Source organism: Prinia subflava, chromosome 2, assembly GCF_021018805.1.
Source record: "Prinia subflava isolate CZ2003 ecotype Zambia chromosome 2, Cam_Psub_1.2, whole genome shotgun sequence".
NCBI lineage: Eukaryota > Metazoa > Chordata > Aves > Passeriformes > Cisticolidae > Prinia > Prinia subflava.
In genome coordinates, this window is record NC_086248.1 from 60,649,150 (window position 1) to 60,666,438 (window position 17,289).

The 17,289-nt window shown below is 38.6% G+C and overlaps 1 protein-coding gene across 1 annotated transcript in view; it reads left to right on the plus strand.

Annotated features, from left to right (window-relative positions):
- ARID1B (AT-rich interaction domain 1B) overlaps window positions 1-17,289 on the plus strand; it is a 322,513-nt gene that overhangs the window by 76,639 nt on the left and 228,585 nt on the right. The window contains exon 3 of the mRNA XM_063390178.1: window positions 4,110-4,256. Within this exon, the coding sequence (XP_063246248.1) occupies window positions 4,110-4,256 (147 nt within the window). The remainder of the gene's footprint in view (window positions 1-4,109; window positions 4,257-17,289) is intronic.

Genomic DNA, 17,289 nt, shown 5'->3' on the forward strand with positions numbered 1-17,289 from the left:
AATGTCTTTTACAAAGAGGTGAGAACATAGGCATGGCTCCTTGATCGGGGCAGATCAAGGGTTCATGTAGCCCTGTATATCCTGCCTCCAGTGGAAGCTTTAATTGGATGCCTGGAGGAGAGTCAGAACAAAGCAAGCATGTGCTACTTCCCCCAGTACTCTTCAAGCCTCCAGCTATTTTCAGTTCAGGGACTTCCTGAGCCAGATGTGGCTCTATAAATTTGGTAAGCCTCAGAGGATGTCACTTTTGTGAACTTGTCCAGCCTTTTCTTGAGCCTACATAAACTTTCAGCTTTCAAAACATCAATTTGGCAAGGAGTTCTAAACATCTGCTACCTCTGTGACAAGACAACCTGTTTCTCTCGTTTTGAGGTTTGCTTCTGCAAGATACATTGAATGTGTCTTAATTATTGTTTGATAAGATGCTTTTGCAGCTTTCCATCATGTTCCTACCTCCTGGTGTCTTTTCCATCCTCAAAGGGTTATAGATTCTTTCTATGGAAACTGTTCTATACCGATGATGATTCTTGTTGGATTTCCCTGAACCTTTTTGTCTGACCCTTCCTAGTAAGTCCAAGAAGTCAGTAGAGAGGGATTTTCTAATTTCCTAAATCTCATCTTTATTCTTATCTGTCTTGATTTATCCAGAACAATTATAAGTGTTATGTAGTCTTAAATTACTCAAATCTCTGACTTTCCTTTTTAAGCTGTACTGCAATTCTCACCTACCAAGGCAGCTCCAATTTAGAGGCTGTATATGGTCGTTAGTAATTGAGCTTTTTGAATTTGATTAGACCTCTGGAGTGATACTTTATGGTCCCAAGCCACTTCTTACTTTATTCCATGAAAAGTCTCATCAGATTCAGAGACATTTATCAAGTCCCTCACAAAGGACTCCAGCATGGAAACACCCTAAGATTTTTCTACAGTGCACACTAGAGCCAAAGATTTTGTTAAGCTTCTCTGTGATGGCATTGTACTCTCTGTATCTCCCCTTATACCTTCATCATCATTCGTCACTTCAGACTCTGGCAGACCTCCTACTTCTGATGTGTTTGAAGAAATGAATCATTACTCATTGGATTCCCTTTTCTAGCTGCTCCAACAGTTCTTTCTGGCCTTTCTTATTACATTTGAAGTGCCAGAGTTTACAGTCTTTTCTGTTTTCCTCATTTGGACGTGGTGCTGGCCTATTGAAGGGGATGCCTTTTTGCCTCTGGAAAGCTGCAGTGAGCCTTGCTGGTGTTCTTTTGCTCTTACTGAGTCTTTCTGAATGGGTGGTGAATATTGTTTCAGTGCTTTCCATGTGGTTGTTCTTAAACAGCTTTGATGCTGCCAGTCAGATTTTATTTCTCATAGCTGTCTGTTAGAGATTCCTTTTAACAAGCTTTCTCATTTTTGTGTGGTTACACTTTTTGAAGTTAATCACGAGAGCAGTAGATTCCTTAGGTTTCGTTGTTCCTGCAATGAAAGGATGCTCAATTTAGCTGTTGTGGTCACTGATGCAAAGGGGCTCTGCAGCTGCAGGATGCAGTCGTAGATGATTCCTGCTGCTCTGGACTGAGCCAAAGGCAGTGACTCCTCATGCAGATTCCCGAACCAGCAGTTCCATGGAACAACCTGTGACAGTTATCTGATACTTTGGTCTCAGCTTTGTAGTCTGCTTACTCAGTCTGTCTGGGAGGAGTTGAAGTCTCCTCCTAATCAATCTTGTGGCGTGCCTTTTGCTGATCTTGCTAGTGTGCTGCTGTCAGCGTTGTTGTAGTCTGGCCATGCATGGTGGTTCCAGCACTCAATCTTCTTGATCTGACCGAGCTCCACACCTCTGCTGCTTGGTGAGCTGGAGTTTTATTTTGATTAGTTTTTAAATGCTATCTAGCATATATTGTTACTTTGTTATTAGCTGTCTTCTCCCTGAATTAGTATCCTAGGATGATGCCTACTAGTGACCCCATGATTTTTTTCCCATCATATTTTTTACATGACCACTATTAGTGCTTCTGTTTGCAATTTGATGTCCCAGTGGTCCAGTCCACCCCTCATTGTGTAGAAGTCCATGTATTGTTGGAATTTCTTATTACCACTCCATTTATTTTGCAGTTGCTGCATGTGTATTTTTCATTCTTTGATTCTTCTCAGCATCTTCACTTGATGACCCAGAATCTCCATGTCTTCATTTGACATAGCAATGCCATGCTTTTTAACCATGTGTTTTTCTAATTTCTTCATTTTAAAATTTCATTTTCTTGCACCTTATGCATGAGTGACCTGACTCCTGTGTTCAGGTGAACCCCAGCTCTCCTATACAAGTATCTTTATTCTAGAAATATTCTGGTTGCTCATGCATCTGATCTTTTGCTTTGTTACCAGTTTGCCAACTAGGCATTCAAGTTCTCTTTTTTTTTTTTTCTTTTTTCCAGCAGCCCAGATTTTGCTGTCTGGATATCTTTCCTTTTCTTCCCAGTGTAACTGGAACCCAGATGGACCACAACATAGGTTTCTTCTCAGCATTTACTAGGAACCAGTCCAGGCTCTGTGACCTTTGCAGATGATGGGCAAATCACCATGTGGTCTTCTGTCACATCCCAGACTCCAGCTGTCTGTTTGCCTGATGATATTCCAACACACCCTTTTTAGTTTGCATTATAAAGGCCTCATTTATGCATCTTTGGGGAGAGGGTATTTGTCAGAAAGGGCTGCTTTGGTCACAGAAACATGCAGCTGCCTGTGAAATAATGATGGGAAAGGAAATGGAAGCGAAGGCAAAGAAAGCAAGTGCAGGAGTGGGGTAACAGTACTGACCTTAGGGGTAACCAAGAGGTAGGACTGCCAACTTCTGGCAGAAGTAATAGGAGCAGATCAAGTTGTGATAATAAAAACAGCCTAAGCAGGTGTTTAAGTTTGTACTATTATTATTATTATTATTATTATTATTATTATTATTATTATTATTTATTACCACCTAGCAAATACTGTTGAATGAATGTAGTAAATTAACTTTAGGTAGAACAGGTATGTGTTTGTTGAATTGTTGAATAAACAGATTTATCGTTCTATCAGAAACTCAGTGGGAACAGTTCAGAGATCAAAGCATTTCAGATGTGCTCAGGTATTTGAGACCCTGCTTAGGGCAGGGATGTGCAGGGCCAACGGGAGATCCATTCTAGAAGGAAGAAGTCGTGTGCTGCATCTGTTATTTTTCTGAAATGATATTAAATTCCAGAGTTTGGGGAAAAGCATGGGTACATTAAATCAGGGAAATCTGAGCACGATACCAGGGGTCTGTTGTAAGTGCGTTCTTTCAAAAACCTAGAGAAAATGTCAGTGTCTATTGATACAAGGCTTACAGACTAAATCAATGCAGAAAATTCCTCTGACATTGTAATTGACTTGGTTTTGGTTCTAACTCAAATTCTCAGTGTATGCAGGTTCTCAGTATGTGATACATGTTCCAACTGGTGTTTCTTTGTTATTTTTTAAAAAAATATATCAGTAGGGGGGAGAAGACTAAGAAAGATTCAACTTGGCAAAACCAAAGTCCTGCCAAACCCCAAGGCTTTCGTGTAAGGCTTAAATGCAAACACTACAAACCTGAGGATTGTGGACAAAACATTAAATAAAAATTAGTACAATTGCTAAAAAAAAAAAAAAAAAAAAAAAAAAAAAGGAAGGCATTTCTCTTTTTCTCTTTCAATGTCTGTTAAGAGTTGTGCCTTTTTTCCACAATTCAGCTTTGGGTCAGCGCATCTGAATGATTCCTCTGTTGATTTGCCTCAGTTGTGTGCCCATGGAGAGCACATATTTCAAATAACTGCTTCTGTGTTTTAAGGGTGGGCATTACAGAACTGTGATGTTCAGAAGTGTAGCATTTTCCTTAGAACCTCTTCCTGAGAAGAGTAATTCTGCAGAGCACTTGGGTTACTCGTGCTGCTAAGGCAAGAGGATCTGAGGGCTCCCATTGACTGCCGGGTGAAGGAGTCAGGCCGCAGGGTTGGGTGTGTCGCCGGGGACATCACTTCTGCTGAGGCTGCCGTACGGGTGGGACACAGCTCGATTTCATGTCCTTCTGCTTCCACTCACGTGTTTGCTTTGCTTGGCTCTTCCAACAGATCCCACCTCAGTATGGTCAGCAAGGTGTGAGTGGCTACTGCCAGCAGGGCCAGCAGCCGTACTACAACCAGCAGCCGCAGCCGCAGCACCTGCCGCCGCAGGCGCAGTACCTGTCGCAGGCCCAGCAGAGGTACCAGGCTCAGCAGGTAAGCACTGTCCTCGCTACCGACACCCACCGGGGTGGAAGTGTGAAAGGAACCCGTGTGCAGTGAACAAAACCCACTCCTCATCTTTTTGAGGGAGCAGTGTTAATTAACAATAATCAAATAATGAGTTGAGCAAAATTAAATAAATGTGGAATCAGACCCATCCTTCTGAACGGTCTTTACGATATATGCACAAATGCATCTGCACATTCTCAGACTTTATTTCATACCACTGTTTTAGGGTAAAGCCAGTGTATACGTCCCAACAACTATCAACTGCTTTGAAAAACAGGTGTAACAATTTCTTGATGAGATGTCAGGCAATGCTGGTGCTTTTCCTTGCTTTTGTTTTGTGGTTTCTTCACAAGGCAGACACTGTTGAGAATTCCTGCATCTAATGTGGTCACTGCTGTTTTGGGGTTTTTGTGGAGGAGTTCAAGGCATTTTGGAGTTGCTTTGTTAAGGGAGCTTCTTAAAAGTTATTTTAAATTGATATTGCAGCTATTAATTTGAATGCTGTCAGTTCGCACATCCAGTTAGTGAAACCACACAATTCATTATCCATTGCTGGTTTTGAATTGTGCTCTTTATATTAAGCATTAAAATTAATTTCAAGTGATTCTGTTTTTAACCAAGATCAGAAGTGATAATGTATGGGTCTGGTTCCCAGAACTGGAGAAACACTTGGATTTTAGATCCTGAGCAAAATGGATGTGCATAGCTGATGCAGCTGAACATGTAGGCTCAGTTCTATCTGCAGTCTCAGCTCTCTTAATCGTGGAGAGGTGATCTGGAAATGGAAGGATGAAACTAAGGCATACTCACCATCCTGGGAAATCTAACAAAAGTGAGTTGCTCAAGACTGAATATTAGTGGAAGCATCAGCGCTTGCTGCAAGCCACTGGGGAATTCTGTCAGGCATGGTTGATTAACATTTTGGGATTATGCTGTTGCAATGTAGAAATTTTAGCTTGAAATAAAAATAGTGTGTAAAATAAACTAACAAAAGATGCTGTAAGTGGCAATGATACTGGAGACTCCCCTCCTTTGACTTTAAAATAAAGCTATGATAATTTCACTGTGTAATTACATGTTAATTTTTCTTCATCTACATTTTAAAATTCCATTGAGAATTAACTTTTTTCATTAAAATGCTGGATGGTTTATGAAATAGAATTCTTAATTGTATCTATGATATTCTTGTAAATGTCACCACATTCCATCTTTTGGATTATAAGTAACTGCAACTTTAAAGATTGCAGTTGTGTCTTTAAATTTAATTTTCTTCCTTTTTACTTTGCTGTTAAATGCTTGATTTCTCTATGACTTGAAAATACTGTTCATAAGCATCTTGGTGAAGTCTCAGCAGATAAAGACCTAGTAATATAGCCTAGAAGATAGAAAAAACACAGCTGCTCCAATGTCTACATATCACAGTGTGTGAAATTGAAATGGGCTTTTTGCTGCTTTGGACACCTTGTCGTGTTTTAAATATACTTTCAGTTGAACGGATTGAATATTTTGGTTTTAAAATACACAAAACATTCCAACTTTATAGGCCTTAAGAGTAACAAGGTACTGATTTATCTGTTGATAGGTGTTCCAATTACATCATTTGCTATCATAGCTGGGAAAGAGAAGGTTTGTGCAGTGAAGTGAGAGGGATCATAGAAGGATGCAGGCAAAATTGGAGTAAAGCCTTCCATATATTTTGAATTTCTGAGAGCAAGGATGAGGAGAAAGGCAGGGGCAGATTCACAGATAAAAGATACCAGCTTTGATGTAGCCAAATTCCCTTTTAGAGGATTTGAAGGGACACCGAAGGACAGTCTAAATCCAGGCTCCAGGGGTGATACAGGCACCTGAAGGCTTTTTTTGCCTCAATCTGCAAGTTGAGATGATGCATTATGTCCTCACCAATACAGCCTTGCAGTTGGTAGCCCTTTCTGTGAGAATTTTACCTGCATTCTCAATGGTTTGTGAATGACTGTTCTTCAGTAGTGGTCAGCCTCTCAAGGTTTGAAGTCACATCCCAGGTTTGGAATTCTGTGATAATTTCACACTGTAGTTGGAGTATTTGTGTGTATTTTGTATAAATAATAATCAGTCCTAAAACACCTCGGGGCTTGCGTCTTTCCCGATCTCCAGATCTCCGTGGCTGCTCTTCGCCCTTTCTCAAGAATCAGCAGGCGAACACTTCTTCTGTCATGTTCCTCTGTAAAACCTCACCACTGTGCACTTTCCCATTCTTTGAGAACTGCTCATCTAGAAAACAATTCCTAACACAAGAAATTGAAGTCTATATTTCTGACACTTCAGCAAGACTGTTATTTCTCTGCTGGTAATGCATAGTAGAATTACCATCAAGTGGTAGCCAGTGTGGAATACAAAATTTAATACTAAACAAAAACCAAAAAAAGTTGGGAGCATATGTCAAATTATGCTGCTGACAGAAAAAATTACAAACTGTGCTTACTTAAGCATACATATCTCTGCTTATATGAGACTGATTACCTTTGAAAAAGAAAAAATATAATTTATTTGATTAAAATTTTAGCAAGAGAAATAGGAGTAGGACTTGTTTAGTTTCAGGAGAGCTACCAAACCAGGGAATGTGGGTGAGAACAGAGCCAAACTCATCTCATGGGTACAGTGGAAGGACAAGAAGAAGTAGGGACACACTAAGAAGAGAGATGTTGCAACTCTGTAAAAGAAAGAAAGAAAGAAACTAAAAAATTACAAACGCCACAGAATTCCAGAGACACTGGAATCTCCATCATTGAGAAATTCAACTAGACACAGCCCGCAAGCACCCTGTTCTTGTTAGGCTTGCTTTGAACTTTGGCTATATGACCTGTCTCTGAAGGTCTCTTCGAATATGTGTGATTGTGTTGCTGTGACTTAAAACTTGCTTTTCATATTCTAAATACAATTTTAAAATAAACTACAGAATCATACACTACCTGTTGCACCAGTTGGTGTATCCTTCTTATTTGTGCTCCTAAAAATATCAGTACATCCTGTTTATATAATCCTGTCAATTAGAAAGCTGAGGTAGTTTCAGTCATACAATCTGTCATCCTTTCTGTCTGTCATCCTTAGTTTTGCTCTTTCTTTTCAGCTTGCAAATGAATTTCTTTCATGTTTTCCATGACTTTTTGTCTTTCTATATTGATTTTGTGATGTGTGATTGAATTGGTTTTACTTCAGGAGGGAGAAGAAAAATACTAGACTGGAGAAAGAAGGCTTCTCTAATTTGCCTTCTTTTCCTGACTGTATTTTCTTTATTTCCCTTGTAGATTTATGTCAAGTTACATGTTTTGGAGATTATAAATCGAAAATAGTGTTTATTCTGTTTGGATGATGGACTTTTTCTTGCCACCAGTTTCCTTTTATGTAAAACCCCATAGTATGAAGATCTGGGTATTCTGTTATAGGGACAAAATGATGTGAAATTTCTTGCAGATGATGTTTTATTTTTGCTCTTTTAGACACATTGTGAGTGAGCGCCTGAGGTCAGGTATAACTCTGTGTTGTGCCTTAGAATTGGTGCTTGTCTTCATTTCTCACATATTGTGGAAGTGTGAAGCCATTGCTGTTTTTCCTTGACTCACTTGAATTCAATATGCAATCTTGTCTAATAAAAGTAAACAGATAAAACAATTTCTGGGGCTGTTCCAGTGACTTGTGACTTTCATTCTTCTAATAAGCATAGATGGGAAGGAGGAGAATGGGATTTATTTGAATGTTTGAACTGTTAAGTTGTTTAGATCTTTGTTAAATTGATTGCATGGTAGGCAGAAAGGGAGTTTCATAAGAGGTGATTTGATAGTAATACTGGCACAGTTTACTATAGAACCATATTGTAAGCCAGCATCAGTCATCCCTTCTTCATATCAAGAGCCTGCTGTGTAAAAACCATTAAAGGAAGAGCTTTGTTTTAAGCAAATTTATTGCAGTAGCAAATTCACTGATCATTAGATATTGCCAGTAGATGTAGATTCTGCCTTGTTGGGTTTTTTTTTTCTTCTTCTTTTTACCTTTAGTGCTCTTTAAAAGAAAAAAAAGAAAGATGTGCTACACTGCTATAGTGTTGCCCTTGGCAGAGTTTTTCATCTTGAAATGGCATATAAATGAATAAATACTTCGCTTGTTTTTGCAGTTTTAAATCTTTTGCCATAAGTAGAAGTGATATTTTGCTCAAGAATGTCATGTAATTGCAAACTTAAACTGTCATCATTAAACATTATTTTGTTAAGATAGTGTGATGTATATTTTTGGTTATTATGCTTTCCAACTGGCTTGTAAACAGCCATGTTTATATATCTCCTTGCTTTATGTAGCATGTGTTCATATGTATCGAGATAGAATCGTGCCTTTAAGCTTTATTGTGTTGTTTTATGAATTGGGACCATATCAATTTTTGACAGATGAAATGGATCTGCAAAATAGTTATGGTCTCACTCTTAATTAAACAAAAATAGTGATTTTATTCTACACCTACTACTGTTACCCTGAATGAAGTCATCTTTTGTTTTACACCTTCCTGGAAGCTCTCTGCTTGCGAGTTTCCAGAATAGAATGCTGATCCCTCTTCTCACGTACAGGCATAAGATTAAATGGGGAAAAAGTGTGGCAGGTCCTTGAGGTGGGGCATGCATGTGCCCTTTTCTGGGGCATTGGTCATTCTGGTTAACTGTGTGCACGGAGAGTTTGTGTGTGTTTGTACATCATTTGTTGTGGTTACCATGGGGTTTTTTAAGTAATTCAGGCTCACTCTTTAGTCTGCTTTTACTTAAAAGGACAAAATGTTTTATAAACAAGCAAACAAACAGCACTCTCTCACTGCCTCACAGGTTTTATTTAAACGTTCTAAAAGCTGGCCAAAATCTTGTTTGCTCCCTAGAATAATATACCTTATCTACTGATCTTGGTGAGATTTTTTTCCAATGCAAACTGTACAGGACAAAGAGCAGACTAACTGGTGGGGTTCTTTTGCTGAGACTGGGCAAGGGGACAAATGCAGTTTGGGCCAGTAGGAATTTTTGAATTCTTTTAGTAGTTCCAGGTAGAAAGGCATCTGAAGCAGGAATGCGGTGTACGTGAGAAGGTGGGAAGCATCTCTGATGACACCTTGGTCAGTCTCTCCAGGCAGAGGGTTGAAGACCACTGACGCTTCCAGAAGGGTCTGCAAATTCTCTGTTTCCCTGAACTGGGATCAGTCGTTGGAATTAGTCTCAATTTTAAGCCTGATATGGTGATGAGAATGTTCTTTCGCAGACATCTGTTTCTAGTGTTGAGTCAGTGCAAGGTAGGACAGATAAAACATTTCCTGATTTGAAACAGTCTTTGAAAATGTGAACAAAATGTGAAACTAATTAATCTGTTTTCATGTCCAATCTGTATGACTGTCATGAAAACAGAACAAATTGTATTGTGGCAAAATGCACCAAATTATTAAAGTGATTTTGGTACAATGAAGATGAACTATTGTTTTTAAATTCAATGTGAGCTGCTAAAGTTCTTTAAACAGTGTAATAAGCAACGTGTTAATTAACATTGTCAAGCTGTTTTGGGGTGTAACACTGTACAAAAATAATATTGTAATAATAGGAATAGCTGTCGTATATGCAAATATCAAATTCACTAGAAAGTAATACAGACAGTCCTCAGTGAGTCCAAATTTGTATACCTCAATGCAATTACTCTTTATAATAAAATCTTCACTCTTAAGCTACTAGAAATTGGCACAGAATTAGAAGTCGACTGTACTGTACTTTAGTCTCAAATCCTTCAGTCTTTAATTTGAATTTGTTTTAAGGACTGCCAAACAGCTGCACGTCTTAAAGTTGTCATAAAAATAATTTGTCCTTCTGTCCTTTTTAAACTTTTGTGTCATTCATGTAATCATTCTACCACTAGATGAGTGGTTGCACTTAATATTTGTTGGGTTATGAACCACAGGAAATCTGGGAAAGAACAAGCTTGTATGTTAATCTGACATTTGCTGCCAGGCATATAGGAAAGTATTCTTTGTGGAAGTTGGCTATTACAGTTATATGGGAACTCATAATCAAATTTAATGTTCAGAAGAGATAGTTGCCTGCTGTCAGCAGCAGTGGCTGACACCACTGCTTGTTGTGTTCCATAAATCCTTCATGGCTTTCATCGTCTCAGCAACAGAGATGCCTAGTGCTCAGGGTACACTCCCTCCATTCTGAAATGCTGGATTTGTTTTTAGCTTAGGAGCAATTATATCCCTTCCAGAGTGAAGAGGTACAAGGGAGAAGTAATTTCTGTAGAACATTTAATCCCAGGCTCATGACACTAGGAACTCATACAGAGATAGATAGATAGATAGATAGACAGATAGATAGATAGACAGATAGATAGATAGACAGATAGATAGATAGACAGATAGACAGATAGACAGATACATAGATAGACAGATAGATAGATAGATAGACAGATAGACAGATACATACATACATACATACATACATACATACATACTTTGCCAGCTTTTTCAGGCCTCCCTTCTGGGGGAAGCTGAAATTAGAGACAAGGAGCACCAGTAGTATTACTTTGTATGAAGGCATCAGTTTTGGTGCACTGAACCTTCTGTTGCCCATGTGCTTCAGAGAAGTCAGATAGATACCAAAAGGCAGAATGCAATATTGGCTTCTTGTATCTGTAGTAAAGCTTGACTGGCCTTGGGGAGAGCAGGGAAGAGGAGCGGGCTTTCAGCAAATGGCTTCCAAACTCACACGCCACGACTTAAATCCTAGCTTCTAGTCAAGCCACCAGTGACCTGCACCTGCCAGGCACTGAAATGATTTAAGAACTGTTGAAATATTTCGGAACTGTATTGGACTTGTGCATAAAACTGATTTATCCTTTTTGAGCCTTTCTTCAGCACATGATATTTTCAGGAAGGACGAGAGAGGTTTGAACCCTTGTAGGTTCAATGAGTACTTAACTGATTGAAATCTTTGCCAGTTAGATCTCAGTTTTTATAAAGTCTTATTTCATAATCAAGATGCTTCTATGATAGCAATTAAGTGTTAAGCATAAGGTTGTTTATCTGGTGAAGGTTATTTAGCCCAGCTCAGGAGTTCAGTGAAACTCACTCCTGTGCTACATCTTCCCCCAGTAGTGAGAATGGCTGATTATTGTCCATGTGGGGACTGCTCTGTTTGCTCATCACTGCTTATATCCTTCCAGGAAATGTGTCAAACCTCTCTCTTTTTCCCCTCAGTGATTTCTCTCTGTATTTATAAGATTATAATAGGTGCTACCTTGTCAGTCTTGGAGAATAATCTTCCAGAGCCAAGTAGCTAGAAGGAATTGAGACAGGCAGAAGAAGAAAGTATAATTGTCTATAAACTCACACCTGAGCACAAAAACAAAATTGAGGGCATAGCACAAAGCAGCAGTCACAGCAGCACAGGCTTGTTTCTGCTGAAGGCTTGTTGCCCAAACCCAAAAATCTGCATTCAGATTTAGAGAAGACTTTCTTGGCCCTGTTATTTTAAAGAAGGTGTTTACAGACATTGGATCAATTTATGCAAATAAAAATCCAACTTCAGTCTGTTAGGCCTGAAGCTGTTAAAGTTAGCATGTATAATAACTACCCCTTACACATAGCTGTCTTTGTAGTAACTTGGATTTGTTAAGTGATACTACTGGGAAAGGAGAAGTACTTTATCTTGCAAAGTGGTACTACTGTTCATGTATAAAATGTAGCAAGCTTGTTTATACTTCTGTTTTATAATCTTCCAAAGGACTGTCAGTGAAAGAATTTGTTTGCCTCTTGAGTTGTCTCAACAACTTAACAGCACCTTCAGTTTCAAGTTCCCTCACTGTAGTAAAACATTTTCTCAGTGTATATGTTCTTTTGCTGTCTTCATCGCTTAATGGTTTTCTGCTGAAAGCAGGCTTTTCCATTTGAAGGAGGAATTCTGAAGGTCAGCTTTCTTCTCCTGAGAAACCAGCAAGTGCACTTTTTCAGGCATCTGCTGCTGATGGGGGTTTGATGATACCTGGCTGGATAGTCAGAGGAGATAGGTCAGCGCACGTTGCAAACCTGTTTGGCAGGAATATCATGACCACCTGTATCCTGCTGGTTTTTAATTTTTATTCCTGTGTTTTTGTGTCATTCTGATCCTGGTAGATGTATTGCAGCTTTTGTGCCTGAAAGATATGCAGCGCTGAAAGGCCTGAGTCTTGATTTTTTTTTCATGTACTAAAATGAAGTTAGCATGCAATATCAGAAAGACACTCTGGCAATAAAAGCCTCCTTTCAGCTAAATTGGAAAGAGAGAAAACTTAATCTGCTAGGAAGAGGGAAGTCCTGTTTTGCTGCTTTCATTTTAAGTGGTCAGTTACCTACATGCAATCAGTTTGTAGGTTTAGTGAGCAGTGTCCTAGGTCCATAAAAAAAATCTTCACAAAGTATTCTAGTACAAAAAATGCGGGTGCTGAATCATTTGTAAAAACTGAAAACTTCAGTATTTATAAGTAAATAATCCTAAAAGGAAACATTCTTTCAGCTCAACTACAAAAACTATGTAAAATCTCTCGTGGATTTAGTATGCTATGCTTAGACAAAGGTCTTTTTAATGAGTTTAGAAATACAGTAAGATACACATGTCCAAATGTATTTTGTAAAGTTCTCAAATCAGTGATTTGGCTTTGATCCACAAAGTATTGTTGTTGTTATGATGGTGATATTACTTAAAGTTTCTGAGTTCTGATTTCTCGTAGTATTTAAATCACAGAAGGTTAATTAAAGCAGTTCTTTATTTTGCAATTGCTTTGGAATATTAACCTCACAAAGCCTGCATTAAATCAGTGAAGTGACAGAATTGCATTTGCTTTATAAAATAACTCTACAAGAGCAAAGAAAAGCCATTTATAGTTCAGTGCCATTAATTGCTTGGCATTTAGATATTAGCATAGGAGTCAATTAATTAACTTGATAGTAAAACTACTGGAATGCAGGCTGATAAAAACTATTTTGTTGTAGGAGATTAGTGATCATAACTATTGTTGCTCCCCTTACCACTCTGCTTACTACTCAAGGAGGGGTTTCTTTTAATGTTATCCTGAGAGCTAGATTAATATCCCAGAAATATTTTTATCCATACCTTTGAAATTTAGCAATATGTTAAACAGAATAGTGAGTTTATCAAAAGATACCTGATCATTTAATTGTCCTTTATTTTATGGTCCACTAATCTGATGGCTGTTCAATGACAAAAGTTGTATAGGCAAATACTTTAGAATATAAAGGCACAAATGCTGTTCTAAGGAAAATTCTAAAATGCAAATAGAATATCATTCTGAATTAAGTGATCTTGTTGTAAAATCTAAAAACTACTAATAAATCTAAATGGTTGGGGTTTTTTTTACTGTTTGTTTTGGTTGGTTGGTTTGGTATTTTAGTTCTGTATGAGCAGTATATATCCCAAATTTCAGTGGTCTTGTAAATTGCACCTCATGGCCAGTCGCAATACAGCAGTATTCTCTTATGGCCTTTAAATTAAAATACATTATTTTCTTCAGAGGTAGGGAAAATAAGTTTCTTCATATTCCTGGCATAAAATCTAACACTGCATTTTTTTGCCTGCATGCATTTTCTTTAATAATTGAAGTTGTTCAGTATACATATATTTAGTTTCCTGTATTTTGCATTGGGATTTTGTTGTTGAGACAATGTATTATCTGAATATTGACCAGCATATATTTCATATGCATTCATTATCCTTTCCAGTATTTCCCTTTTGCTGACACCTTTTACTACTGTAGTAGGATTTCAAATAGATTTAGAATAGATTTTGGAGCATGCACCTGAATTGTTACAGTGTGTTTTAGTTGCAATCAGATATGTACAACAAAGAATGAAATAGCAAATCAAAATAAATAAGATACCACTTGAAAAACAAGTTTACCTTTACCTGTTGACAAAACTACTTGGTGTTTATGTTGTGGAAGACAGGAGAACAACTGTTGGTCTTGGTTAGCCGTTCCTCAATAAATCAAGCTCTGGAAGAACACAGCCTCTCTTGTGTCTTCCTCATGTTTATCCCTGACTGCTAAGAAACTATCTTCTACATGCATGTTTTTAGGTAGAAAGCTAAATAACCAGCTATAACCAGTCTGGGATTTGGGTCTCTGCCTGCAGAATTCATGAAGACTGTTCTCCTTCACCCTCACAAGAGAGGATTATTGTTGCTTTATTATCTAGTAATCCTTTACCAACTTTTAATGAACGTCACTGTTTTTTCATTGCTGTATTAAAGAGTAGTCAGTGGTCTGGTCTAAGAGTTTTCAGGTTTTACCACTCCTTTCATTTGTCCACCACCCTCTTAATCCCTATTCCTGCCATTCCCAGCACCAGCCCAGCTGGGAGTATTTTCTTTTGAGAAATTGTGATTGTGGTGATGGTGGTGAAGACTTTTCTATCTCAAAAGAATAAAAAAATAGTTTATTGCTGTTGGTTTAAACTGTTGTATTGCACAGTTCATTTAATTCCTTCTACTGGTGGGCACTTCCTTTTGGAAATTACTGTTCTTTTCCCATGGACTAAGATTATTGTTCGTTGTGGTGGGCTGGATTTAAAGATTTTTGGACAGATACTCTGGGTCTTCACAGACTGAAGCTAATTTTCTACTTCCAGCAGCCAGCCCCAAATGTAACATGCTACCACTTTCACATACTGAAAAACAAAGTTAACCAAAATGGTAGAGACCAGTTGAGAATACCTTCTTTACCAAGTTTATTACAGACTTTTTTGCATCTGAACTTCAGTTTCTTCTCCTATGATTGTACTGTTGATGAAGTAGTGGCTAAATCTCCCTTCAGTTTGTATGTAAGTGCTCTCTGTGGTGTTGTGTTAGAGAGTAAGTTAGCAGGTGTGATACAAATTGTCTGTAATACAATGTAGCTTTAAATATGAGGGACAGGGGCTAGGAAGCAAACCTCTCCATTCTGGTTTGTTGGTGTGGTGGTTTTTTGGTTTGTTTGGGGGTTTTTTTGGTTTGTTTTTTTGTTGTTGTTGTTTTGGGGGGGGTTTTTTGTTTGTTGGTTTGGGGTTTTTGTTTGTTTATTTGTTTTTGGTTGTTTGGGTGTGGGATGTTTTGTTTTGTTTCTGTTTTGTGTGGTTGTTTGTTTGGTTGGTTTTTGTTTGTTTGTTTTTTGGTTTTTTTAATGTAACCTCAGTGATGTTTTGCAGCCCTTCCTTACTGATTTGCAGGTTTTCATAAGCCTTTAGATGAAGTCCTGGCTTTTACCTCAAAGCACAGACACAGACGTGTCCCTAAGAAAACACCGAAATAATGTTTCCCAGTCTTGAAGTGAGGAAGTCTCATCCTTGGGTACCTAGCTCGATTAGCCTAGAGGTAGCAGCTGCTCTCGGTGCAGCTTTTCTCTTTATTCTGTAAGCTGGCTTCAGGCTTTCAGCTCTGCTGTAAGCTGCGGGCAGTGCTCTGACCTCATTTCTGCCAGCCAGCCGTATGCTTGGGAGAGCTTCCTCGGCGGCAGCAGGCGGTCTGGGCCAGGCTGCTGCCCTCTGGGCCACACAGCCCCCCAGCTCTCCGCTTCTGCAGCAGCCAGAGTCGAAAGAAATAGCAGGTTTAAAATCCTGCCTCTCTCCCACCTTGTGCCGGGTTTAGCTGTTTCTGTGGGGTGCAGAGCTGTTTCTGAGCCCAGCTTCACCTCTCGGGCCTGCTGAAGCGATGCATTCCTCCCGGAGTTTTAGCAAGGACTAGTGTGGCAGGGCAGGATGCTGGATGGCACAAAATCTGTAGGTCATCACATATGACTTACATATGTCCTACATCACAAGTAGTCTGTCCCAAGTGACTGTAAAGAATAGGACATGCAAAAGCAGCCAGGCGTCTTGTTTAAAAAACTTTTTTGTTCTGTTTTGTTTTAAATATAGCTTTGTCAGTGAAAAAATGGCAGGGAGAGGAAGGAGGGGGTGTAGAAAATGAAAGCGTGGTTGGACTGTCAAGCCTTGTGGGTTTTTTAGGAAAAGTCCAAAGCACTCTGTAAACATGGGAAAATGCATGGATATAAAATGATCATTTTACCCCTCATTTCCAAGTTATATTTCTCAGATTACTTCTTTGGACGCTCTCTCATCTGTTTATTTACACTGGAACTTTGGATCTGTAGAACAAAATCCTACCTTTTTTACCTGTAAATGAAGATCTGACAGCTGTTCATCAGATTATGCAGTGTGCAACAGTCACATTCTAAGACAAAGATCAAACTGGTCTATTTTTCTTATGGCACATTATGAGAAAGGAAAACAAGAAGAAATGTCTTCTTTCTGATTAAATCCACTATTGATATGCTCTGTGATCCATGGAATGCAATAGTGGCAAAAGAGAAAAGCAAGATAAGGGTTTCTGAGAATGATTTCATCTTGGAGCTCTTCCTGCATCACTTGCTTAATGTGGCTCCTGGAGGCCATATAGCAAGACACATGTGGAAATGGACTAGAGTGTTTAGGAAGAGAGACCCTTCTGTCTTGTTAGTTGGCTCAGGTTACCTAATATGGGACTAGAAGCTGTGTTGTCCAAACAAAAAATCTTCCTGTAAGATGTGGGTAGGTTTTTTTGACCCTGTCTGTGTTTAATGTTTTTCACTTTATTCTGCTGCAAAAAGCCTTTGATAGTTAGGTAGTTTGACTTGCTAATAACTTCCAGAGAATTCTGATGAACTGACCCTCAATAATATATTTGCTTACCTAAGTTAAGTATCTTTTGCATCAACTGCTGCATAATGTATTTTTTTCTTCTCTCTGCAGTGTCTTATGTATTAACTTAGATGTCATTTCATGATAACTGGAATTGTGAAGGGAGAAAATTATGTTACCATTGCAAATTTTTTTTTTTAAATCAGCTTAACAAAGGATGTCTAGGAAACAGTAAGTTTTAGAAAGAAACTGCAGATATCTTGGGAGGGACAGTATTAACATCGAAGAAGATGATGAGGTGTCTTACAGGCAATGACTGGTCTGCAC